Here is a 14,896-nt window from a genome sequence, read left to right as displayed (position 1 = left end):
CCAGCTTCTGTGCCTCCTCATTTGGAGGAAGGGCCCCAACATGACTTCTTTTGCACCACCTTAATAACCAACACTGACCGGGCAAGGTGGCTCATGCCTGTAATCCCAACATGTTGGCAGGCTGAAGCCGGTGCATCACCTGAAGTCAGGAGTTCGAGATCAGCCTGGCCAACATGTGAAACCCCGTCATTACTAAAAGTGCAAAAATTAGCTGGGCGTGGTGGCAGGCACCTGTAATCCCAGCTATTCAGGAGACTGAGGCAGGAGAAACACTTGAATCTGGGAGGTGGAGGCTGCAGTGAGCTGAGATAGCTCCACTTCACTCCAGCCAGACTGTGTCTCAAAAAAAAAAAAATGCCAGGCGCGGTGGCTCACACCTGGAATCCCAACACTTTAGGAGGTCGAGGCGGAAGGATCACTTGAGGTCAGGAGTTCGAGACCAGCCTCGCCGATATAGCAAAACTCGTCTCTACTAAAAATACAAAAATTAGCTGGGCATGATGGCGCATGCCTATAATCCCAGCTACTCCGGTGGCCGAGGCACGAGAATTGCTTGAACCTGGGAAGCAGAGGTTGCAGTGAGCTGGTCGTGCCACTGCACTCCAGCCTGGGCAACAGAATGCGACTCTATCCCCCCTAAAAAAAAAAAAATTTCACACTACATCTGAAGAATCAGGAGGAACTAGTTGAGCAAGAGGCCTCAGGGTTGGGATCCTCAGGCAGCAGGTAGCACTCATACAAAGGTTTTAAATTAGGTGGAATTAGGCTTGGTTGCCTTGGGGAAATGAAAGGATTATATGGCAGGAGTGGGGGTCTCAAACTCCTGACCTCGAGTAGTTAGAGATCAGCCTGACCAACATGGTGAAACCCCGTCTCTACTAAAGATACAAAAATTAGCCGTGTGTGGTGGTGGGCCCCTATAATCCCAACTATTCAGGAGACTGAGGCAGGAGAATCACTTGAACTCGGGAGGCGGAGGTTGCGGTGAGCCGAGATCCTGCCATTGCACTCCAGCCTGGGTGACAGAGCAAGACTCTGGCTCAAAACAAACAAACAAAACAAACAAACAAACAAAAAAAACCCTGACCTCAAGTGATCCGTCTACCTCGGCCACCCAAAGTGCTAGGATTTCTAGTTTAACTAAGCTGCTTTTGTAAAGCTAATGAAAGGCCATTAGTTTAGGAGGATGAGAGGAGCCTGCATTCTGTGAAGGTCTAGAGGTAGATTAATACAAAAATTAGCCCTGTGTGGTAGCACACGCCTGTAATCCCAGGTACTAGGGAGGCTGAGGCAGAAGAATTGCTTGAACCCAGGGGGTTGCAGTGAGCCGAGATCACGCCATTGCACTCCAGCCTGGGTGACACAGCGAGACTCGGTCTCAAAAAAAAAAAAAAAAAAAAAAATTAAAAATTAGAGGTAGAGGTGGGCATAGTGGCTCATGCCCATAATCCCAGCATTTTGGGAGACCGAGGCGGGCGGATCACGAGGTCAGGAGTCTCAAACTCCTGACCACCAACGTGGTGAAACTCCTTCTCTACTAAAAATACAAAAATTAGCTGGGCGTGATGGCTCACGCCTGTAATCCCAACTGCTCAGGCGGTTGAGGCAGGAGAATCGCTTGAACCCAGGAGGCGGAGGTTGCTGGTATGCTGAGATTGTGCCATTGCACTCCAGCCTGGGTAACAAGAGTGAAACTCCATCGAAAAAAAAAAATAGCTGGAAGTGGTGGCACACACCTGTAGTCCCAGCTTCTTGGGAGGCTGAGCCAGGAGAATTGTTTTAACCTGGGAGGTGGAGGTTGCAGTGAGCCGAGAGCCCACCCCTGCACCCCAGCCTGGGCAACAGAGTGAGACTCTGTATCAGAAAAAAAACATAATAATAATAACAGTATGTAGAATAATTACCCTATTATAGCATTTATTTCATGAGCATTGTTTTAATTCCTTTGGGAATTAAATCCCATAAGATATGTACAATTGTTAGTCACAGTTACAGATAAGGAAACTAGGCCTATGGACACAGGGCTTATAAATGTAAAATCAGGCTGCGACAGCAATCATACAGGGTGGTTGCAAGAGATTAGAAAATTCCAGGCAGCAGTTTCACAAGACCAGGCCAGCAACAGGAAACTTGAAATAGCTACAGAAGCTATGGGCTGATAAGATCCTGAAAAACCAGGGCGTGGGCCAAGTAGGCTAAGTCCGACTAGACCCAATATGGCACTGGGTCTGACCTCGGTTTCACGTAGGACCTCGTTATATGTTCATTAACACAGTCACACACCCACCAGCATCATGACAGTCCCATGAACACCCATATTTGGTGTAAAGATGGGTGGCACCACAGTTCTGAGAAATCTCCATCTTTTTCCAGGAATGCTCATGAGTATTTTACCCCTTGGTTAAAAAAAACCCAAAAAGGGCCGGCGTGGTGGCTCGCGTCTGTAATCCCAGCACTTTGGGAGGCCGAGATGGGTGGATCACGAGGTCAGGAGTTTGAGACCAGCCTGGCCAACATGGAGAAACCCTGTCTCTACTAAAAATACAAAAAATTAGCCAGGCGTGGTGGTGCCTGCAGTCCCAGTTGCTTGGGAAGCTAAGGTAGGAGAATTGTTTGAACCCAGGAGGCGGAGGTTGCAGTGAGCTGAGATGGTGTCACTACACTCCAGCCTGGGCTGGGTGACAGAACAAGACTCTATCTTTAAAAAACAAACAAACAAACAAAAAACCCATAACGGTAGCAGCCTCAACCCCCCTTGAACGTGATTCTCTCGAGTCCCCTTTCTTGAATGTGGACTTTCCCCTTTGCAATAAATCCTGTATTTTCACTCTTTTCCAACTCGTCCTTGAATTCATTGTCATGACAGTGTCAACAGCCTGGACACTGGCTGAGGGGGAGGCCCCACCCACGTTTGGGGACCTCGACACCTACTGGTATCAAAGCAATGGAGGAGAATGTAAAGGCCTGTAGAGATTGAGCCTTAATGGTCAAGCAAGGCACAGACAATTCTGCCTCCTTTTAGGGATCTGTGACTCAAGTCTCCAGCTCCCTTGGGGGTGGTGATAATTGTCCCAAGTTTAATACAGTTTAGGCAGATGTCAAAGAAAAACTACAGGCCGGGGCTGGGTGCGGTGGCTCACGCCTGTAATCCCAGCACTTTGGGAGGCCGAGGCGGGTGGATCATGAGGTCAGGAGTTCGAGACCAGCCTGGCCAACATAATGAAATCCCGTCTCTACTAAAAATACAAAAATTAGCCAGGCATGGTGGCACGTGCCTGTAATCCCAGCTACTCAGGAGACTAAGGCAGGAGAATCACTTGAACCCAGGAGGCGGAGGTTGCAGTGAGTGGAGATCGTGCCACTGCACTCCAGCCTGGGTGACAGAGCGAGACTCCGTCTCAAACAAACAAACAAAAATATATAGGCCGGGTGCGGTGGCTCATGCCTGTGATCTCAGCGTTTTGGGAGGCCAAGGCAGGTGGATCACAAGGTCAGGAGTTCGAGACCAGCCTGGCCAACATAGTGAAACCCTGTCTCTACTAAAAATACAAAAATTAGCCAGGCGTGGTGGCACACACCTCTAGTCCCAGCTACTCGGGAGGCTGAGGCAGGAGAATCGCTTGAACCCGGGAGGCAGAGGTTGTGGTGAGCTGAGATCGCACCACTGCATTTCAGCCTGGGCAACAGAGCGAGACTCAGTCTCAAAAAAAAAAACAAAAAACAAAACTATAAAATCCACCAGCTGTTATGTGGGCAGCAAGCCACCCAGGCACCGAGGCAAGAGACCGAGGACACGAGCTGTTCCAGTATAATAAAATATAAAACAAGAATAGTTATACCAGATATAGATCTTAGAGATGATTATATATGAATATCATTAATCATTAGTTTGTAGCAATTACTCTTTATTCCAATATTATAATAATCCTCGCTCTACAATCATAACCTAGGAAAAACCAGGCCATACAGAGATAGGAGCTGAGGGGACATAGTGAGGTGTGACCAGAAGACAAGAGTGCGAGCCTTCTGTTATGCCCAGACAGGGCCACCAGAAGGGCTCCTTGGTCTAGAGGTAACGCCAGCATCTGGGAAGACGCCCGTTGCCAAGCGGACGGTGGTCTAGCGGTAGCCTCAGTGTCAGGGAAGAACACCTGCTACTTAGCAGACCGGGAAAGGGAGTCTCCCTTTCCCCGGGGGAGTTTAGAGGAGACTCTACTCCTCCACCTCTTGTGGAGGGCCTGACATTAGTCAGGTTTGCCCGCAGTTATCTGGAGGCCTAACCGTCTCCCTGTGATGCTGTGCTTCAGTGGTCACGCTCCTAGTCCGCCTTCATGTTCCATCCTGTACACTCGGCTCTGCCTTCTAGATAGGAGTGGCAAAATTAGTGAAAGTACTAAAAGTCTCTGATATGCAGAAATAATGGCGTAAGGTGTCTTTCTCTTTGTCTCCTCTCTCTCTCTGCCTGGGCTGCCAGGCATGGAAGGGCCTCCTGTCCAGTGGACACGTGACCCAGGTGACCTTACCTATCATTGGAGATGACTCACACTCCTTACCCTGCCCCTTTTGCTTTGTATCCAATAAATAACAGCGCAGCCAGACATTTGGGGCCACTACCGGTCTCCGCGCATTGGTGGTAGTGGTCCCCCGGGCCCAGCTGTCTTTTCTTTGATCTCTTTGTCTTGTGTCTTTATTTCTACACTCTCTCATCGCCGCACACAGGGAGAAGCCCACCGACCCTGTGGGGCTGGTCCCTGCACTGTTAGGTTCAAAAGAAGCGTCAGGATGAGTGGTAGCAAATTTGAGGAAAAGCAGTTTATCCGCCATTGAAGTGCTTTGTTTTATGCTATTCTCTTCCCAGCTACCTCAGGGACCTGTAAATAGAATGCTGTCAGTTTCTGACACACATACAGACGCTGCTCGCTACAAATCAAAAGGCTTTATTCCTTATATAAACCCACACTTAGAGAAAATAAATAGTTAATTATAGGCAAACCAGTTGGTCTTAGCCACGCCTCCCACTGAGGTCCAGGGGAGCAGCTGCAGCACCAGGAGAGGAACGGGAGGGTGTGGCCACAGCTTGGCTCAAGGGCGTGGTCTGGACTGGGGACCAAGGGACAGAGGAGGAAGGCAAGGGCTGGGTGAGGGCAGGGATGGGGGCTAAAGGTGGGTTCCTGAGGCGTGCCCAGGCTCTGGCCCGGGCAGCAGGGGTGAGGCAGGGGCTCAGCTCCTCCTGGGCCCGGGCGATGCGGCGTGCGAAGCGGCTGCGATCCCGAGCAAGCTGCTCCCAGGGGCCCTGGCGGGCGGCCTGGGCCGGCCCTGCCCAGACAGCCAGGAAATGGACAGTGACCTTCTCGGAGAAGTGCACCTGTGGGCAGACATGGGGACACAGGCAGGAGATGCACACAGCCATGGGAATCCGGATGGGGAGGGCGGGGAAGAGAGAGAGAGAAGCAAACAAAAATTAGTTATTACACAAAAATGCTTTCTATCTGGCTAGTCACTTGCCTGTCACTGTCATGGTATTCTCCATCTGACTCACTGAAGGCAGAGGTGGTTTCCTGGGGCTGCTGTGAGCCACAGTTGCTCCCTCCTCCCCCAGGGGCCTGGCCTCTTACAAGGGATTGCGTGACAGCATACACAGCCTTCTCCATGGAGATGACATGCAACCCTCTGCAACACACAGGAACCCAGGATTCTCGGCCTCCAGCCCCCTTCCTCTCTAAGACTCAAGAATCTGGGCTCTTGGCCAGACGTGGTAGCTCACGCCTGTAATCCCAGCACTTTGGGAGGCTGAGATGGGTGGATCACGTGATGTCAGGAGTTCGAGACCAGCCTGGCCAACATGGCGAAACCCCCGTCTCTACTAAAAATACAAAAAAAAAATTAGGGGGGCGTGGTGTCATGCGCCTGTAATCCCAGATACTCCAGAGGCTGAGGCACGAGAATCGCCTGAACTCGGCGGCAGAGGTTGGCAGAGAGCCAAGATCGCGCCGCTGCACTCCAGCCTGGGTGACAGCGCAAGACTCCGACTCAATTAAAAAAAAAAAATAGAATCTGGGCTCTCAGCACCTACCTTTCTGGCCTTTAGGGGAGTCTCAGGGTCCGGATCATGAGCAGGGGTTTCTGGGTGCCTGAGCCGCCTTTGCAGTCGGAGGGGCAGCCTAGGAGGAGCCCAGGGAGGCGGTGGCTTCTCTCCAGGTACATAGATGGCCACTCGGAAGGGGCAGGGCTCAGCTTCTCCCCAGTCCTCAGCAGCTTCCTCTTCCTCTGTCTCCTTTCCAGGTCGATATACCCAGCCCCTGAAGTGGGCACTCTGGTCCAGGTGGGAGGGACGTGGGTCTGACTCAGCTTCTTCCACGGCTGCTTCTGAATCATCTTCCTTATCCTCACTATCCGCATCCTCATCTTCCTCCTCCTCCGTGTCCTCTCCTGGCCAATATACCCAGGCCTTCAAGAAAGCACTTGCAGGGGGTGTGGAAGCAGAAGTCTCAGCTTCTCTTTCATCCTCAGCTGATCCTGTATCACTGTCCTCATCTTCCTCCTCCTCTGTGTCCTCTCCTGGCTGATAGACCCAGGCCTTCAAGAAAGCACTTGCAGGGGGTGTGGAAGTGGAAATCTCAGCTTCTCTTTCATCCTCAGCTGATCCTGTATCACCTTCCTCAGCTTCCTCCTCCTCCGTGTCCTCTCCTGGCTGATAGACCCAGGCCTTCAAGAAAGCACTTGCAGGGGGTGTGGAAGCAGAAGTCTCAGCTTCTCTTTCATCCTCGGCTGATCCTGTATCACTGTCCTCATCTTCCTCCTCCTCTGTGTCCTCTCCTGGCTGATAGACCCAGGCCTTCAAGAAAGCACTTGCAGGGGGTGTGGAAGTGGAAATCTCAGCTTCTCTTTCATCCTCAGCTGATCCTGTATCATCTTCCTCAGCTTCCTCCTCCTCCGTGTCCTCTCCTGGTCGATACACCCAGGACTTCCAGAAGACACCTGTAGCAGGAGTGGAAGAGGAAGCCTCAGCTTCTCCCTCTTCCTCATCTGACCCAGAGTCACTGTCCTTATCTTCTTCCTCATCTTCCTCTTCCTCCGTGTCCTCTCCTGGCCAATACACCCAGGCCTTCAGGAAGGCACTTGGCGGGGGGATGCAGGGAGGATACTCAGCTTCTCCCTCCTTCTCAGCTGCCCCCAAAGCCTTGACCTCACCCTCCTCTTCATCACTGGGTTGGCACCACCAGGACTTGAGCTGGGGCCTCTGGGCTGGGGCTGAGGAGTGCGGCCCTGGGGCAGCTTCTCCTTTCCCAGCTTCTTCGTGTGCCTTTTCCTCCTTCTCCTTGGACGCCTCTCCTGAACGATACTCCCAGGCCTTGGGGTTGGAGCCTGAAGATGGGGGGGACACGGAGGTCTTCCTGGCTCCTTTACTTCTTTCTGTTCTTCTTTTGTCCTCCGTGGCTTGATTCTCTTCCTCCCCTGGGCAAGACGCCCAAGTGCTGGGCTTGGATCCTGGAGACAAGGCAGAAGGAGAGGCTCTGCGAGCTTCTTTCTTTACAGCTTCTTCATCGTCCTCCTCCTCCACTGCTGGACAACACTCCCGGTGTGATGGTGGATAAGAGAACTTGTTAACTCCCTCCTCTTCAGCAACTCCCTCTTCCTCGGCTTTCTCCTCCCCTGGGTTCTTATCAGAACCTTGCAGTCTCCTTATCAGAAGGCTGGGAGACAGGGGAGCACGCTGGCCATCTGCAAATTGACTTCCCTGCCCTCTAGGGACACTGGTTGTTTCTCGCTCACTATACATGTCATCATCATCATCCAAAAGTCCCCAGGCTTCAGGAAGGGAACTGCTGGTTTTCAGCCCCAGTGTTTCTCTGTCCTCTCCAGGGCCTCCACTGTCTTCAGCTTCCTCTTCAGGGCGTCTGCCCCAAGGGGTATGGGGGATTGCCAGAGGAGTCCTAGCTTCTCCCTCCAGGCCAGCTTCTACCAGAGCTGCTCCTTTTACTGCTTCCACCAGCCAGGGCTCTGGAGGTCCCAGGCCCCTCAGGCGGCTCCAGGCCCGGCTGAGGAGGCCCATCACTGGGGACAAGAGGAAGAAAGGGTGGGCATCCCTCCATGGGGTAGCCTGATGGGGTGCTTGGCCTGGGGCCATGTGTCTGGGCTGGAAAAGGGGGAGAAAAAAAGTTTAGGGGCCATTTAGAGGATGGCATCCGGGCATGACTATGAGTCATAGCAACGGAAATAGTAACACAACTATTGTAAATAGCAACGCGAGAGTCCCAAATTCCTTTCTGATCTCAGCCACGCCCACCTCTGTCCCTTGGCTCTGTTCTTATCTCTCAATAGCCAGAAGTCTGAGCCCCTAGTTCTGCCTTAGATCCAAGGGTCCAAGCCCCCAGCCCTCTCTTTCTTCAGACGCAGAAGTCCCAGTCCCAAGAACCAAGAACAAAATCCTTTTACTTGCTTCCCTTGGGGACAAAGTCATAGTCCCTAGCTCTCTCATTCTGCTGAAGATTGACAAATCAAACCCTCACACCCTCCTCCCTGGCAGACTGAAACATTCTGACCCGACCCCCCACTTGGCAGATGATTCCTTCACGGGGGACACAAGAATCTGGCTTCCAGATCCCTCCTCCCTCAGGCTCAGGACTCCAGGCTCCCAACCCCTTCTCCTTTCTAAATCCGGGCCCCCAGCCCCGTGGGGACCCAGGCGTTCCGACCCCTTACTCACCGGCGGGGGGCTGCGCGTCACCCCGGGGGCAGGAGCACCGGCTCGGTCTGCCAGAAGCGATCACAGATCCGGACGGTTAGGGAGGCAAGCGCGTTCATCTCACCCTCGGGCGTCAGGCTCCGGGTAACTCAGAGTATCTCCGGCTGCCTCAAGTGCAGTGGCGACAAGCGGGCGCGGGGTCGTGCGGCGTCTTGCATAGGATCAACAACTGGGATGGGAACCGATAAGAGCAGCGCACACAATGGCCACTAGGCTTTTATAGCCTACCGCGCCCGGCGTGCTGACGTCACGAAAGAGGCGGGGTTTCGAGACCTCAACCCGAAGGGTGGGAAGTGGAAGTAAGACAGGACTTCTCGCGGAGATTCCAGCCTTTGCAACGTCACGGCGGAGTTTCCGAGCGTGACCACGCCCCGCCAACCAGCGAACTGTCAATCAAATGCGTGGCCCTGCTTCAGCAGCGAGCCAGGTCTCTCTTAGCTCAGGGCCCATGCCTTCCCACCCCAATTTATTTATTTATTTAGTTAGTTATTTTGAGGCGGAGTTTTGCTCTTGTTGCTCAGGCTGGAATGCAAAGGGGCAATCTCGGCTCACCGCAACCGCCGCCTCCGGGGTTCAAGCGATTCTCCTGCCTCAGCATCCCGAGTATCTGGGATTACAGGCATGTGCCACCACGCCCGGCTAATTTTGTATTTTTTTAGTAGAGACGTAGTTTCTCCATGTTGGTCAGGCTGGTCTGGAACTCCCGACGTCAGAGGATCCGCCCGCCTTGGCCTCCCAAAGTGCTGGGATTACAGGCGTAAGTCACCGCGCCCGGCCTATTTATTTATTTATTATTTATTTTTCTGAGACGGGATTTCACCATGTTTGCTAGGCTGGTCTCGAACTCCTGACCTCAGATGTTCTGCCTGCCTTGGCCTCCCAAAGTGCTGGGATTACAGGCGTGAGCCACCACTCCAGGTCTATTTATTTATTTGTTGTTATTATTTTTTATTATTTTATTTTTTTTTGAGACGGAGCCTCGCTCTGTCACCGAGGCTGGAGTGCAATGGCGCGATCTCGGTTCACTGCAACCTCCATCTTCCGGGTTCAAGCGATTCTCCCTCCTCAGCCTCCAAGTAGCTGGGATTACAGGCACGCACTACCACACTCAGCTAATTTTTTGTATTTTTAGTAGAGACAGGGTTTCGCCATGTTGCCCAGGCTGGTCTTGAACTCCTGAGCTCAGGCAATCTGCCTGCCTCGGTTTCCCAAAGTGTTAGGATTATAGGCGTGAGCCACTGCACCCAGCCTATTTATTTTTTGAGACGGTGTCTAACTCTGTCGCCCAGGCTGGAGTTCAGTGGCGCCATCTCGGCTCACTGCAACCTCCACCTCCTGGGTTCCAGCAATTCTCCTGCCTGAGCCTCTGGAGTAGCTGTGATTACAGGCATGCGCCACAATGCCTGGGTAATTTTTGTATTTTTAGTAGAGACAGTGTTTCGCCATGTTGACCAGGCAGGTCTGTTTTTTTTTTTTTTGAGACGGAGTCTCGCTCTGTCGCCCAGGCTGGAGTGCAGTGGCACGATCTTGGCTCACTGCAAGCTCCTCCTCCTGGTTCTCGCCATTCTCCTGCCTCTCCTGCCTCAGCCTCCCGAGTAGCTGGGACTACAGGCGCCCGCCACCACGCCTGGCTAATTTTTTTGTATTTTTAGTAGAGACGGGGTTTCACCGTGTTAGCCAGGATGGTCTCGATCTCCTGACCTTGTGATCTGCCCGCCTCGGCCTCCCAAAGTGCTGGGATTACAGGCATGAGCCACCGCGCCCGGCCGACCAGGCTGGTCTTGAACTCCTGACCTCAGGTGATCTGCCGGCCTTGGCTTCCCAAAGTGCTGGAATTACAGGTGTGATCCACCGTGCCTGGCCTCTTATCCCAATTTAGCCCACAGGCCCCAGCCTACAGTCTCCCATTTTCTTTTTTTTTTCTTTTCTTTCTTTTTTCTTTTTCTTTTTTTTTTGAGACGGTGTCTCACTCTGTCACCCAGGCTGGAGTGCAATGGCGCGATCTTGGCTCACTGCAACCTCCGCCTCCCGGGTTCAAGCAATTCTTCTGCCTCAGCCTCCTGAGTAGTTGGGACTACAGGAGCTCACCACCACACCCAGCTAGAGTCTCCTATTTTCACATGTGGTTGGTTTCCTCCCCGAGTGCGAGGGTGTCATTGTTCCCATTTCATAGATGGGGAAACAGGGTTGGAAATGAAGCCACTTGACCAGGATAGTCACAGCAGGGTCCAGATTCCTTGCAAATGAGAATGAGGATGTAAGCGCTATGAGATCAGGCACTTTGCTGGGCTCAATGCTTTTAAAAAAAAAGGAATTAGGCTGAGCGCGGTGGCTAACACCTGTAATCCCAGCACTTTGGGAGGCCGAGGCAGGTGGATCACAAGGTCAGGAGATCAAGACCATCCTGGCTAACACGGTGAAACCCCGTCTCTACTAAAAATGCAAAATAAATTAGCTGGGTGTGGTGGCAGGCGCCTGTAGTCCCAGCTACTCGGGAGGCTGAGGCAGGAGAATGGTATGAACCTGGGAGGCAGAGCTTGCAGTGAGCTGAGATCGTGCCACTGTACTCCAGCCTGGGCGACAGAGCGAGACTCCGTCTCAAAAAAAAGAAATTAATTAATTTAGGCCGGGTGCAGTGGCATGCACCTGTAGTTCCAGCTACTCAGGAGGCTGAGTCAGGAGAATTGCTTGAACCCGGGAGGCGGAGGTTGCAGTGAGCCAAGATCACGCCACTGCACTCCAGCTTGGCGACAGAGCGAAACTCCGTGTCAAAACAAAAAAAAATTCATTTTTAAAATAGAGACAGGGTCTCGCTATGATGCCCAGGCTGGTCTTGAACTCCTGGTCTCAAGCGATCCTCCTGCCTTGGCCTCCCAAAGTGCTGGGATTACAGGCGTGAGCCATTGCACCCAGCCAGGGCTCACTGCTTTCTTCTCAGTGGCTGCAACAGACAGTGCCTGCACACAGTAGGTGCTCAACAGATGCATGGTGAATGGCAGTTAAACCAAAAGTTCAGATTCCTTCCCGGTTACAGGCACAAGGCTCCACTCCTGGGTTTCATCTGCTTCAGACTTAGGCAATAGCTCTGCCTCCACAAACCGCAATTCTGCCTGGGTGGCACTCTTCGTGCGAGTGGGGGCGCTTCTGCTACAAGTTCCAGGCCCTGGGTGACAGTTCCAGCCCCCAGCTCTCCTCCCCACCTACGGATGCATAATCTTGTTCCTCAAAATATACCAAGGAATCATGTCTCTCTCCTGAGGGAGTTGTCCTCAGTCTAGAAGAGAATTCTCACCTGGATCTGAGGTGGAGGTTTGGAACTCTCCATTTCACCCGGCCCTACTGGGACCATCCCCTTTTTCTCCCTGGGGGACCTGGACAAACCATCCCTGGCCCCTTCTAAGCACAGCCATGTTTCCAGACCTCCAGCTCATTCATGACTCAGAAGTCCTGACTCCTAGCTCAGACCTTCTCGGGCACCCAGGAATCTGGATCCCTAACCCATTCCCTCCAGGGCTTTGGAAGTCTGAGTCCACACCCCTTGCAAGACACAAGCCTCCTCCGTTTAGGACACCAGTGGCCCAGGCCCCCAACCACAGCAGCAAACCCACAGCGGCCCTGGAGTGCAGGCCTCAAGTCCAACTCTCCAAACACTGAGAAGTCCCAACCTTGGTCCTTAGGGGACCCGGGAATTGGGGGGCCCAAGCCCCTCCCCTCAGCTGTGGGGGCAGCTGAGCCAGGGGTCAGGCTGTAGTGGGGAGGACAGAAGGGGCGGGGATAGCCGGGATTGGGAGGGGAGAACAGCAGCGTGGGCGGCTGGCAGAGGCAGGGAAAGACCAGCAGAGAGGAAAGAGAAACTGGGAGAGGGAGGAAGGGAGAAAGTGAGAAGGGAAATCGGAAAGAGAAAAGGGAGGAAACGGCAGACGTGGAGAGCCAGAGAGAGAAAGAGGAAGAGACTGAGTGTGAAGGAGAAAGGACACAGGGGATGACTGACAGAGAGAGAGAAAGAGAGAATGAGATAGAGACTTAAGGAAGGGACGCTGTGAGTCTGACAATAAAAGATTTGGACAGAAACAGAAAGATTGGAGAAAGAGAGAGGGAGAAAATGAGTGAGAGAGAGACTGGAAGAGAAAGAGATCAGAGAGAGACACAGAAAGTGAGACTGGGGAGAGAGATAGTGTAAAAGGAAGAGAGAGAGAGAGAGAGAGAGAGACCGTAAGAGACGGGAGACAAAGAGACAAAAAGTGTGAGTGAGCAGGTGAGGAGAGAGATTGAGAACTATGAGAGACAGCAGCTAAGAGACAAAGGAGGCGGGAGACTGCCTGGGTGCCGCAGCACCCACACCGTCCTCTTGCCCCCTGTCATTGGGACCCCAGAGCTGGGTAAGTTCCCTGGCTGGGCTGGGAGGGGCTCTCTGGGTTCACATTCCTGGTGCCGCAGGGCTTGGCTTGGGGAGTTGGCAGGGGTGGTTTGGGGGTGCGTGTGGGAGGGCGGGAGACAGGTGGCCTGGGGCAGCCGGAAGGAGGCAGGGAATGGGGGGTCCCTAAGCACAGAGAGGGTCAAATTCCTGGCCTGAGTGCAGAGGGCAGGAATAAAGGAGCCCCTATTCTCTGGCCCGGGCTGCAGACAGCTGCCCCCTCCCGCAGCTGCCAGGGCCGCCTACCTCTCTTGGCACCACTCTTGGTATGTGGTCACGGGCCATGGCCTCCCCCAGCCCCCCAGTTCTGAAACAACAGGCTCTTTCTCTGCAGCCTCCTCCGACCTCCAAGCCCCTGACCCCATCTCTGTCTCGCACCCGTCACTGCAGAGACACAGCCCCTTTCTTTCTCTCCCCCAGCCCTTGATGGAGGGGAGCCGACCTCGCAGCAGCCTGAGCCTGGCCAGCAGCGCCTCCACCATCTCCTCACTCAGCAGCCTGAGCCCCAAGGTTTGAGCTTCCTGGCGGGGATGGGGAGGAAGGTGGGGCTCTGGGCCGCCCATCCCTCTGTTTCCCCAAGGACTCTGGTTGTTAAGGACAAAGATCCTTAGCAACGGGGTCTGCCAGACATAGTAAGATCCCAAATTGCCTGCCAGCCGCAGCTAGGAATTCAGAGGCACTCCCAGCTCTGTCCCCACCCTTTGTATTTTCCTAATTCTAAACCAGAGTAACAACCTCCTTTGATCCTGGTTGCTAAGATAAAGCCGCTCCCCAGCCATGAGGCCCCTCGAGTTCTGAGAAGTAGTGGCTGCTCTTGATTAGTGCCAGAACTTGCTGTCCTATCTCTCACCATCCAATCTACCCACTAATGAAATCCTATAAGGAGAGACCCTTCTCTGACAATAAGACCCAAGGGGCCTCCAGATACTTGCATCCCAAATCGGCATCCCAGCCAAAAGCTTAGGGAGACACTCATTTCTTTTTCCTCCTGCCATTCCACACATACTGTTTCTCAAGTTCAGAGCCCAGAGATCTGATCTCAGCCTTGGTCAGTAGCACCGCTTCCAAGGAAGGGCATATTGTCGGGACCTGGCTAAGGATGCCTGAGATATCTGTGGGCATCGGGAGATGAGGCTCCATTCGGGCAGGATGGAGGGATTTGAGGCTTCCTTTCCTTGGACTTGGTTGCTAAGGGGTGTGACCGCAGGGCACCAGGGCATCCTTTGATTCACCAGAGACTCAGCGTGAGAGTTCCCCCTGATTATGGGGACCTCCCAGCCCATAGTCCCAGTTCAGATCCCAAAGGACCTACTACAGCTCTGGCTCTGGTGGCCAAGGGCATCTGCTTCTTGGCAGTGGACCCTTGATCCCCAAATTGCTTCCCTACAGCCTCTTCCTTGCCTCTGAACACCTCCCTCCGCCCATCAAAAAAAGAGTCTCGGCCCGGCGCAGTGGCTCACGCCTGTAATCCCAGCACTTTAAGAGGCTGAGGTGGGTCGATCACCTGAGGTCAGGAGTTCCAGACCAGCCTGACTGACATGGCGAAACCCTGTCTCTGCTAAAAATACAAAAATTAGCCAGGTGTGGTGGCACGTGCCTGCAATCTCAGCTACTTGGGAGGCTGAGGCAGGAGAATCCTTTGAACACGAGAGGCGGAGGTTGCAGTGAGCCAAGATGGCGCCACTGCACTCCAGCCTGGGGGACAGAGCAAGACTCTGTCTCAAAAAAAAAAAGAA

At 53.2% G+C, this 14,896-nt stretch overlaps 2 protein-coding genes across 16 annotated transcripts in view; one reads left to right on the top strand and one right to left on the bottom strand.

The window, feature by feature from the left end:
- Nucleotides 1–4,921: 4,921 nt before the first annotated feature.
- Nucleotides 4,922–9,517, bottom strand: PPP1R15A (protein phosphatase 1 regulatory subunit 15A). Its single transcript, XM_054466197.2, has 3 exons — nucleotides 8,708–9,517; nucleotides 6,074–8,137; nucleotides 4,922–5,365 (listed from the first exon to the last, which is right to left on the bottom strand). The coding sequence occupies exons 2-3, from the start codon at nucleotides 8,126–8,128 to the stop codon at nucleotides 5,003–5,005; spliced, it is 2,418 nt and encodes an 805-aa protein (XP_054322172.2). The 5' UTR covers nucleotides 8,129–8,137; nucleotides 8,708–9,517; the 3' UTR covers nucleotides 4,922–5,002.
- A 2,751-nt stretch (nucleotides 9,518–12,268) lies between these two features.
- Nucleotides 12,269–14,896, top strand: part of PLEKHA4 (pleckstrin homology domain containing A4) — a 30,354-nt gene continuing 27,726 nt past the window's right edge. For 9 of the 15 annotated variants that reach the window (XM_054466193.2, XM_063657254.1, XM_054466191.2 and 6 more), the window contains exons 1-2: nucleotides 12,536–13,125; nucleotides 13,581–13,670. In XM_054466193.2, the coding sequence (XP_054322168.2) occupies nucleotides 13,587–13,670 (84 nt within the window). In that variant the 5' untranslated portion in view covers nucleotides 12,536–13,125; nucleotides 13,581–13,586. Of the gene's footprint in view, nucleotides 13,126–13,580; nucleotides 13,671–14,896 lie in introns of all 15 variants that reach the window. The other 6 variants (XM_063657252.1, XM_063657253.1, XM_063657251.1 and 3 more) reach the window with 3 other exon arrangements.

The sequence above is a fragment of the Pongo pygmaeus genome, chromosome 20, assembly GCF_028885625.2.
Source record: "Pongo pygmaeus isolate AG05252 chromosome 20, NHGRI_mPonPyg2-v2.0_pri, whole genome shotgun sequence".
NCBI classification, from domain to species: Eukaryota; Metazoa; Chordata; class Mammalia; order Primates; family Hominidae; genus Pongo; species Pongo pygmaeus.
The sequence above is the reverse complement of the archived record's forward strand: the minus strand, read 5'-3'. Positions and strand labels throughout refer to the sequence as shown.